Consider the following 12,033-nt stretch of genomic DNA (forward strand, 5'->3'; position numbering starts at 1 on the left):
TCTTTAATATTACTATTATGAACTACTCACATCCGTCTCAAAATATAGTTCTCATTTTCCTTTTTTCACAGTAATTTATTCGAGTAGAATCTATAAGAGGGATAGTAAAGATTTTTTGTTTATTTAAATAAATGTTGTATGGGAAAAGATGATTTTAAGAGAGAGAATGGAGAATAATTGGTGAAAGAGCATTAGTTGTAACATTTTGGTTGAATAAACAAATGAAAAAACAAATTTCAAGAAGAAAATAAATGATGGGACACGATTTTTCTAGACAAATTGCGAAAAAATGCGGAGCTAAATATGAAAATGGGAACTATATCGTGTGCAAAATAAACTTGTTGAGGATTTACTTTGAGAAGAAAACACCAAACAATTTTTTTGCTAAATACTATATATACTTAAGGATGGTGGATTGATAGAATAGGTTCTACATATATGATTGCCTTGATTGGCAATTTGGCACTAACAAATACTCTGGGAGCATAGAAAAGGCCCATAGTAATTACTAATTAGTAATCAATAGAGATTAATAGTCTGGGAGAAGGCAGTGAATATTAACGAAAACAACACCAAAACCAAGACTTCAGATCGCAAGATTGAAGATAGACATGGAAAATGTTTGAGTAACCCTTAGGATTGCCAACCCTCTTAGACACATAAGAATAAAATATTATACATCGAAGCTGAGTGATCAAGCTATTTTCTGCACTTGAGGGAGCATTTATTTTTTTAACGTGTGTGTATGAAGAGTACATGAGACTAGAACAGATAAGGACAGTTCTTTTAATTGTTGTTATAAATATCCTTAATTAAGGCCTTCTATTCTAGTGCCATTCTTCATACTCTTTCCGTCCCAAAAAATTATTTTTTGATTCTATTTTTTCACGAGAATTAAGATAAGTAGAATCTAAGAGCGATATATAATATTTTGTTGTTTATTTGAATAAATGTTGTATGGCTGGGAAAAGATGATTTTAGGAGAGAGGATGGAGAATAATTGATGAAAGAGTATTAATTCTAACACTTGGGTTGAATAAACAAAACAAAAAACTAATTTTAAGAAGCAAATAAATGATAGGGACATATTTTTTCTAGGCAAATTCCGAAAAAAAGTGGAACTAAATATAGAAACCAGAACTATACTTTAGGACACCCAAAATGAAAACAGGAACAATAATTTGGGACGGAGGGAGTACGTTTAAAGGAAATATGAATGGGAAACGCTACCAGAAAAATTTTGTACAAGGAAATTAGAAGTGAGCAAATTAGCCCGGTTCAAATTTTTCTCGGGCTTGGGCAGAATTTTCGACCCTTTTCGGGTTCGATCCGCCCGATTTTTTAGCTTTGGGACGGGTTTTGAACAAGTTGAAAATGACTTTTTAGTCTAAATTACGGCCTGACCTGATTTTGGCCCTGGGAAATCTAAGGAGAAATTTCACTGGTCACCTAGTAGCAATTAATTGTGAGGAGCTGAGGGCTGTTATTTTTTTAGAGGGTGATCAATCATGTCCCTAAACTTTGTTTTTTTTTTTTTTTTGTTACAGAAAACAAAGAATAGTTTTGGTTCCATATATATGACCAGCCTACAACATTCTAAACTTTATTTTTCATCGACAGTTTCTAATGACTATTGAAAAAAAAATTAATTACTAATTCTATCTTCTTTCTTTGCCATATGTCCCTAAGTTTTTATAGTTTTACTTCTTACAAAATTTTAACCAACAAATGAATTACATAAATAAACTAGTCCGAAGTCTCTTACGTATGAGAATTTTTTTTAAAGATTGGTAAGGAGAAGTGCGCTACTGAACATACACATTACACAAGTTAATCCGATCCAACTACACAAGTAAGGCTTTTTGTGAGCGAAGGAAAAGGTAAAGGAACATCATCTCAAAGAGCCTCTAATAGAGTACTACTTGATCTCATAACCTTAAAGATACGAGATACAAATCTTACCATTAGAACAAGTACTACTTGATTCGTAGCTATGAGAATTACCATGAGTCCATGAGATATGCATGTGATAAGTATATTGTACAGTTCAACGTTTAGTTAAAAGGTAATTATTCCCTCCTAGAAAAAATTATGGCAAGTAATGCGATTAGTACGGTGCATGCCCCATAGACGCTTCACTCAAATAAAATCGAAATTATTGGTCTTTGTTTGACGAATACAATGATCGCGATAGAGGAAACTCTCGAGTAGAGGGTGGTAATACGTCGCTTTGTATATTTTCAACCACAAATATATTGTAAGCTAATAATACTTCTCAAAAGTCACAAGTACTAATTTTTATGGTACGATGTGATGATTGGCCTACCAATCGTGCAAACTGCAAACAGATTATAAATTAACTTGGTCCTAATAATCAAGCATCCAACTACTCTATATTCGAAGATCTAGCTTCCAAGATCCAAAATCTTTATATATTTTTATAGTTTGGCTATTTAGAGACGGAAAACTAAAATACATCTCATAAGGTGGGACATAAATAGGTAATTGTTTCGGGAATGGTATAAACGGTTTGCTTCTTTTGTTTCAGCAAAAAGATTTTGTTAGCCATACATCAAAGTGGCATTTATGATTTTTTATTTTTCGACAAGGTCGTATGTTAGCTTACTTCAAAACCTAGTAGTATATGTTCCTTTCTCGAAAACAAGTATGTTGTAGAGATTTTGCATCGTGCTCATATATATGTCCTCTTGCAAGCCTGTTAGCACCATAGGGAACACTAAGTCCAAGCTCATCGGCGTCATTTTTGGTCTAACCCCTATGTATATCGGAGCCTTACCAACGCCTTTTGAGGTGCAACAAATGGTCTGGATTTTCAGTATCAACGTCATTTAGGCATAATTAATTAAACTTGTCTTGGGATATATAGGGAACAACAACTTTCAGAAATTTTGCTCTCTTCGATACCTTCTCAACGTGCAGTTTCTTAATTATCAGCGTATAATATCGGTTAATTTGTAGATCCTGGATAAAGATGTCTCCTCTAACATTTATTGGGCTTTCATATTAAACAACCCATTATAGAAAATAAGAAACAAATAGAATAAATATAGCAACCTCAAATAATTAGATAACATATTATGACATTCGTTACTCATAGCATTTATAGAATCAGGTGCTACATATTAGCGGTTACGTGTGAAATAACTAACTTTTCCTTCTCTAATTATTAAAAAATATATAGTGAATAATACTAAGCTAATTGTTAGAGTTTTAATAATATGAAAATGGCCTTAAGCTACCCAAGAAAGGGAAGAAGAGAGTTTAGACCACTTACAACCTCGATAAAGTTTCTATCCTAAAATCAATTAGTAATAGAAGGAGTATCTCTTCAAGCTTATGTTGTTAGTAACTATCCATTTCTTCAATGCGAAACTACTCAATCACATGTGTGCAACAAACAAAGGGTTCAACACTCTCAATCAAGTGTGAGTATCCTCAGAATCAGGGCACACGTACTTATGGGAAGGTACAAAATAATTAATTCTCATTGAAAATGAACGTCTAATAGAGCCTCCTAATTATTTTAGTTGTTTGATAAATGTCCATTGTTTAAGATCTAACATCTTAGGCTCTGATACCATCTTGGTTGTGATCAAGTTGCTCGTGGTTTATTAGATCGTGTATAATCAAGATGTGATCTTGTACGTGATATGTTTTATTGTTCTCTTGCCTCACATAGTTAGATCTGGTGCTATTTTGTGGGTTTTTTTTTTAATTTGTTCTCGTTTGAGTGAGTCAACTTACTTGATGATCTTCTTTATCTTACCTTCAAATCATATCGTTCGTGTTAGCTCAGTTTTGAATGCAGGGGAATGTTAGAGTTGTGATATGTTTAGGGTTCTAGTATATATTAGAAATCATATAACATGCTAGTTTTGAGAATTAGAGTATATGTTACAATTTTTTGACCATTTATCCTCTTAATTTTTTTTACACCATATACCCTTACAAGTTTCAGGATTCACCATATATCCCCGAAGTTTTAAAAATACATTAGAATGCCCTTATGACTAATGAAAGTCTAAGATCGTTAGTCATGAATTCTAATTGACGTAATTAACCCACATATCTTTAATTGCTCATCCCCTAATAAATGCTTATTTCCTAATCAACTCCAAATAAACCTTATTAACCCTAGTTGCTTCAATCCCAACCACTCTCCCACCCTTTTGAACCCCCACCAGCAACCCCAACCATCGTCGTTGCCTAACCACCCTCACCTAGCCCAATCTTCGTCATCGCCCAGCCACCCCTTCCCCTTTCTCACCCCCGAAACCACCCCCACCTCCACCCTTGATCCTCACTGCCGAAAACCACTCTTGACGAGAAAATCATCTTGTCTCGTTCCCCTCCCCAGAAAACTAACTCCTTCTCCTTCCCCACCTTCGAAAACCAACTCCTTCTCCTTCCCCACGTTTGAAACTAGCTCCGTACCTAAACACCACCTTTGAAAAGCACCTCCCATCCACCATCACTCTCCCTTTCCCACCCCCAAAAAGCTACAAAAATCCCCACCTTTCAAAAACCCTAGCCAGCCCAACAACAGCAGGCAAATCTACAGTAGCACTGAAGCAGCAGAGTAATAGCACAACAACAGCACGCGACAAAGGAGAGGGGGGATGGCAGCAGCACCAAGGACTGCGCCAACAACAACGCCAGCTTGTGGCAGTGGTTAGTGAGTCACCACATTAAAGGTGAAACAATAAGTAGGAAAAGGAAGGATGGAATGAGAGAAAGACTTGTGAACAAAGTGGGAGTACGAAGACAGAAGCGCCGATGATGTTGGTGGCTGACCTGGTGGTGTGGGTGTGGGCTGCGCTACAAGCCTCCTCTAATGGTGGTAAAAGAGAGGTGTCGATGATAATGATGGCGGGTGGTGGAGGAGGAGGGGGGTTGGGTGGAGAAAGAAGCAAAATGGAAGAGAGTTATGGTCATTAAGTGTTAGTTAGAGTTAGCTAACAGAACTAGGAATTATGACTAACGTTGTTAGACTTCCATTAGTCATAAGGGTAATAGTTTGATGTATTTGTAAAATTAAACCTCAGGGGTATATGTCATTGTATTCTTAAACTCGTAGAGGTATATGATGCAGTAAAATTATCGAGAGTATCTGGTGAAAAAACATATATATTAGTTTAGGTAACTTTATGTTCCAATGCTTAGGAAACCTACCATATAGGTGATTTTTCTTGTATTATAAATATAGGCTTTTGGCCATCGATTAATAATATGAGATCAAGTATTTCTCCATCTCTAAACTAATTAACTACTCCCTTATTAGTTTCTTTTTAATTTAAACACTGTTACTTTTTATATTCTTGGTAACATGTCCTATCTACTTTCTCCTCGTCTTCCAACCATACCATCCACTTTTTAATATTATCACCCATTTTTTAGTTTATCTCTTCACTTTTCAGTTTCTCATATTTTTTTCTTCCTTGATTTTCTCTAAAGTGAAGTGAGTAAATTAAAAAGAAACGAAACGAGTAATTTCTTATGCACCCAGATAACTACAAAATCATTTACCAAACACATATTCGGTTCACATCCCAAATCTTCTCCTGACCAAGAAATCAATACAATTAAGTTGGTGAATCAATGAAGGCCCAAACCCGACCCATCTCGACAAGATGGACCTATGGTCATTACTCATTACTACTGAAAAAACAAAAACCATTAAAATGTTCAAAAAGTATTTTTACTTTAAAGAAAAAAAAGGGGGACGGTGTAAATTAATAAATCTATTATTATGTAAAATAAATAAAAAAAACGTGTGCCAGCTGTGAGCATGAAGCTTTCTTCTCCTTCTTAGAACATTCATTTTCAGCTTCTATTATAGACCTCCTCTCACTTCAGTCCACAATTTTTGTAGGGCAACCATGAATAAAAATAAAAATTAACTTTATTATATACTTTTTCCGTTTAAAAATAGTTACACCATTTCGTGTTTTCTCATTTGCCAATACATTATTTCCAACATTAATATTTCTAATTATCAATAAGTAAAAAAATATAAAAATTTGATATTAAAATAATATATACATTGAGCCGAATCTAACAAAATCTCATATGACTATTTTTTTCCTAAAATATAAATTACTAAAGACGATCAAAGTGTAAGATGTAAACAGTAAACACTATACAATCGTGCAACTATTTCTAAACGGAGGAAGTATACAAAAGAAAATAATTGGCAGCTGACAAAAAAAATATTAACCTGGCTTTTTTAGCTAGTTCACTTAATAGTTACTCATGGTACTTGTTATAGGTGCTTGTTTGTGGGTCTATCTCTATTTTTGTGCTCTATCATTAATGTACATATGAAATAATATCAGTAAAATTACCTACTCTTAAAAGAAAATTTGCATGAAGATAAAAAATATAATAAGTTATGGTGCCATTTTTATATACGTTGCTTTGGGTCTCTCATATGATGTTCCATTGAAAGTGCACATCTCTTTCCTTTTACCACCAGGCCGGCAGGACCTGATCTCTTACTACAATCTTAATGTAAAGTGTGCCTTTTTTGTTTCCTATAATTGCAATTTTCTCATCTACTATTATATGATCAAACTTTTCCATGTGTTACTTGTAGGAAAAACTTTATCTACCCGCTAGGGATAGAATACCCACGATTAATAACGACTTGTTGAGGGTTGTGATAATGGAATCCAACTCCACTTTTTTTTTTTAATATATACTCTATTAGTAATGGGTTGTCAATCCGATCCGGTGGGTAAATGTAGCATTTAGCAATGTTGTGTAGGTAGTTAGGTGTTACTTGTAGTTTTCCGTACTTTTCTATGAATGATGGGTTTATTTAATGATAATAAATGTGACAATGATTATTGTTAAGTTATACTTCATGCGTTTTATAATATAAGGTATGTATGTTTATTTAAATTTGCTCTGACCATAAATATTTCTTATAGTACTCCCTCTGTTTCAAAATATAAGGCATTTACGTTTTACGAAAATTTGCTTTGACCACAAATATCTCTCAAATACGATAAATAAAAATTATAAAAATTATACCGTTGAATTCGTCTTGAAAAATACTATAATACTATTATATTTTAAAATTTTCTATCAACATAAATTGAGAGTAATTAACGGTCAAAGTTCGACCTCGAACATCGTGCGTGCCTTATATTGTGAAACGGAGGGAGTACACGATAAATAGAAATTATACCATTTGATTTGATTGGAAAAATACTAAAATGATATTATATTTATTATAATTTTTATCAACTTGAATTGAGAGTTATTAACGGCCAGAATTCTTCGATCTTAAATTTTATACACGCCTTATATTTTGTAAATTAAAGGAGGAAGTATATAATTCGAAAGGAAAGTTTCTTATTCTGATCATGCTAGTAATATCGGCCTATGTCCAATTTTTTTCTTGATACAAGTATATAAGGATGGTTCTCTATACATTTTTGTGACATAGGCTAGTAAGTTTTCTTACTAAATTACGTAGATATTTATTACCACTATCACCATCATCTACGACATATCAAATCAACAGTAAAGTAAGAGATCATTTGTATTTCAGTAAAAATCAACATAGATTAATCTTTATTTGTTATGGCCCTATTTACTTTACCTAATTATTCTCAATGAGATTTATTACCGCTAAGAATTTTGACTCATACAAACTATAAATTTGTAACTCCTTATTATAAACAACAAGATTATGACCTTATTCAATTCACCTCATTTTTTTCAATAATATATAATTAGATTAACTAATTAAAATTGATTTTTAACATATTAAAATGATTTTTGCTGATTAAAACAAATTTTCATATATTGATTGAAATCTATTTTTGTTGTGCTCCGTTGTATTTCTATACGTAGTTTACATATTAGAACTATCTTTGATTTACTAACAAAAATTTAATCTTATTAAAATAGTTTTTTAATAATTCAAATTTATCTTTACTGACCCATTTGTCAAAAATGAAGTGAACATGGCCTAGTTACTCAATATGCATGGGAAAAAAATCACTTTAATTAAATAATATTGTGTTTGGATCCTCTAAAATTCTAAAATAACTCTACAAGGTAGAGTTTGAACAATATCAATCATTGAATTAAAAATCAATAGCTCATATATCATCTATACAAAATCCCCCCTATTTTTTCTCATCAAAATTCATCCCCTAAATTTTCCCTTTCAACGTGAGCCACTGATTTTAAAATGTATGTTTCAAGTACAATTGTATCCTACCTTGTACTGTTTTATTAAAACTCTAGAAGGTCCGAACTCAATAATATCAGGTGTGGCCGGCCGAACAATCTTATGACCTCTAATGATATTAAGATGTTAGTTTATATATATCTTATTACCCCTTAATCAAATATAATTAACCCTTAGTATCTGATTCCCACGTACAATTACAAGTCAAATTCACTAATTTTAACTTTTGTCCATAGTGTGAGAATGTCAATGGTAAGAGAAGAAAACAAAGGCTAAAGTAAATACTATAACAAAAACTGCAAATTAAACATTTGATGGGGCAAGAGATTCTACAGTATACAATCACTTGATACTAATTAACAATAATAATTATTTAGTAATAATTTAATCTAAAGTTGAAGCTTGACTTGAGAGATTCAAAGCACTATTTAAATAGTATCATCAAATAATAATAATAATTAAGTAACACTAATCAAGTAACTAGATATTCCCCTTCTCTCCTCTCCCCCACACACCCCGCTTCCCCTCTATAGGCGTAAACCTCGTGTCTTTGTCCATACTCTTCACTCTTCTTCCCTCCTATAAAACTACCTTCTCTCCCACTCTCTTCCCCCCAAACTCTTCCTTATTATTATTCTCTCTCTTAACTTCTTTTGTTAATTTTTGCTTCTTATAGTTTGTCATTAACTCAATGGCATCACCAAATGATCATGACCACCATATCTACCAAGAAAACTCAGATACATCCGAGGAAATGATCATGATTGCAGCGTCAACCACAATTGATCAGCACAAAAATAGAAACAATAAGAGACAGAGGGATACGAAACACCCCGTGTACCGGGGTGTTCGTAGGAGAGCGTGGGGTAAATGGGTGTCTGAGATCCGAGAACCTCGAAAGAAATCTCGAATATGGCTAGGCACTTTCGCTACTCCAGAGATGGCTGCCCGTGCTCATGATGTTGCCGCGTTGAGTATTAAGGGTACTTCTGCGGTTCTCAACTTTCCTGATCTTGCTCATTCTCTCCCTCGTCCTGTCTCTAACTCTCCTCGCGATGTCCAGTTTGCTGCTGCAAAAGCAGCAGCTATGGACATCGATACAGCTACTTCAACAGCTAACAGCAACAGCACCAGTACCAGCAGTACTGGTGCTGCTACTACTACTCCTGCTGGTATCACATCCCAGCAGGAGCATGTAACGAGCAGTACCAGTACTACTGCTGATGCTACTACAGATGTAGCACCGGCTTCACCCTCTACCTCATCCTCCACCGCATTGTCGTTTGAATCGACGGCTGTATCCGGTGACGAAGAACATCTATTAGGAGAAATAGTTGAGCTTCCGAGTTTAGAAGACGAGTCTGGGTTTTTTGACTCGTCCGAGTTTGTGGACAAGACGTGGTTAATGTACGAGTACTACGACTCCGACCCTTTACTTCAATGCTGGGTAAATAATGGAAATATCAGTACTACGGAAGGGTATTTTGGGGAACAAGGTTTGAATTATAATACCTCTTTTGAAGCTCTATTATGGCATCATTAAATGCTAGCTAGAGCATTTTTTTTTTTTGGAAAAAAAATAAAAAAGAAAAACATGTTCTTCCCTCCTTAAATTGCCTTAAGTTAAGGCAGGTGAGGTTATATATATAAATATATTTAGGGGAATTAATAGAAATATTTTTTTAAAATTTCTTTTTTTTTTTCCCTGCCCACCATTTTTCCAGGGAAAATATTTAGTGATTGTGATTATCGATGAGATTTTTGGGTACGGAGTTTACAAAGTCTCAACTGCAAGCAATAGTTTATAGATTCAGTTTGGTATTGCTAAATGCACATTAATTAAGATTTGCGCATTCTTCTACTATTAATTTTTTGGTGCTTACAAGTCGGACATTGCTACACATATCCATCGAGTAGACAACCCATTACTAATAGAGTATTAAAAAAAATATTAATTATGTTGAGTTGGATCCATTACCACAATTCTCAACAAGTCTTTATTAATGGTGGGTAGTCTATCTGGTGGCTAGACAATTTTTTCCTTACAAGTCTACTATTAATAAGTTAGCAATTCATATATGTATATAGTTGTTTTTTGTTTGATAAAGTATCACATATAACTAACTAACTTTCTTCATCTTTATATATTTTTATTTCAAATTCCGCGATTTCGATTCTGATCTGAAGCAGATTAATATTTTAGAACAGAGAGAGTAATAACGAGGTAGGTTTGATATGGGTTGACATAATGATCATTTATTACTTATAAGTGATCATTTCCATTCTTCTACCATCCCTCTATTTTTGCACTGCTACATTTTGACCAAAAGTTGAAGGGTGAGGACGAGATCTTCTTGTTACTAATTACAATGCACTACTTCTTTTCTTTCCCTTTTGTGTACAGAAGGGGAAGAAAGCAGCTTACACTAAAAGGTGATAGTTTGTTATGAATTTTTAATATAGATGCAAATATGCAATAGAGTACATGTACCACCTTACATTTGTATTTAATTTTACTTCTGTTGCTTCATTATTATTTATGAGATTTTCACTGTATAATGCGAATCTTCTCCACACGTACATTTTACATAAATTTACTAATTTAAAAGTAGGAAGTAAGATAAATTGTAAAGTAAATTTCAGCTATCTTAGCTTGGTAATAATTTTTTCTTGTATTGGCTGTAACTAGTTACAAATTACACGTTAGAGAAAAATGCTTATTATAATTGAGGACTGATAATGCATACTTCATCCGTTTCGTTTTAAATGCGACAAAAGAATATTTTATATCTCATAAATAATACCCATTTGTTACATTTAAAATGAAATGGATGAAATATAACATCATTATTTTGTGGGAACTAGAACATTTTAGTTATTGGATTTTTGCATATTTTTAACATCCAAAAAGCTCTTCTACTACAAGTATGTGCTTTTACTGTTTATAACTACAGAACCACTTCACTAGTTATAAAACTTTTTCAAAATAAGTGCTATTTAAACTATGAAGTTAAATTCCATTTATATCTTTTTACACGTCCTTTATGTCTAGTGTGTACCTACCTACAAGAACAAACAACTATATATCTAGTAGAGTTCCACAAGTAGGTGGAAGTTTCCCATACCTCCATTGTATTTTAGTGCAATCATTTTCATTGTCAAACCATGGTTAAGCATCATAATAATATGATGACAATTTTTTTAAGATACACATGTAGTCCCCTAGCTTCGTAGTTAATTGAAGCTTGAGGGGGGTTTTAAATAAATTATTTATATAAAACTGTTTTACAGTGATTTATGGTAAGACGGAAAAAAATTTCGATCTAAAGGGATCACTTCTCCTGAAAGTGATCCCTCTAAGGTAAGAAATGACCCGTCACAAATTGAATAGAATTTCTATATATACTAAACTAAATTTACAGATCGAATATCTAATTAAGTAGCATAATTCTTTTTATATGAATTAATGGTTTATCAATTCATTTCCGTTTGTATCTATTACATTAAAGTGATATTTTTTAAGCAAAAAGTGAGCTAGTCTTCTACTAATATTACTTAAATACGGACTTACACCAGACTTATTAATAATTAAATAAACAATCTTACATTTGACTATCATACATAGAATAACAACTACCACTCCGAAAAAAGAAAGAACAAATAAACAAAAAAAAAATATACTAATAACTTGAAAGATAACCTTTGCATATGGTCCAAAATAGTTGAAAACAAATGGAGGAAAATATTAGACAACTAAATTGCTTAGTACAATTAATGACATAATCAACAACTTACATTAATTAAAA

The 12,033-nt window shown here is 33.0% G+C and overlaps 1 protein-coding gene across 1 annotated transcript; it reads left to right on the top strand.

Moving 5' to 3' along the window:
• Nucleotides 1-8,801: 8,801 nt before the first annotated feature.
• LOC104902271 (ethylene-responsive transcription factor ERF043) lies at nt 8,802-10,738 on the top strand. The gene has a single exon (XM_010689989.4). The coding sequence runs from the start codon at nt 8,919-8,921 to the stop codon at nt 9,768-9,770; it is 852 nt and encodes a 283-aa protein (XP_010688291.2). The 5' UTR covers nt 8,802-8,918; the 3' UTR covers nt 9,771-10,738.
• The last annotated feature ends 1,295 nt before the right edge of the window (nt 10,739-12,033 follow it).

The sequence above is a fragment of the Beta vulgaris genome, chromosome 8 (assembly GCF_026745355.1).
Source record: "Beta vulgaris subsp. vulgaris cultivar EL10 chromosome 8, EL10.2, whole genome shotgun sequence".
In the NCBI taxonomy this organism is placed as follows: domain Eukaryota; kingdom Viridiplantae; phylum Streptophyta; class Magnoliopsida; order Caryophyllales; family Amaranthaceae; genus Beta; species Beta vulgaris.

What these genes read in the sequence shown, in the direction of transcription:
- LOC104902271 (XM_010689989.4), top strand. Translation starts at nt 8,919, where the DNA reads ATGGCATCACCAAATGATCATGACCACCATATCTACCAAGAAAACTCA.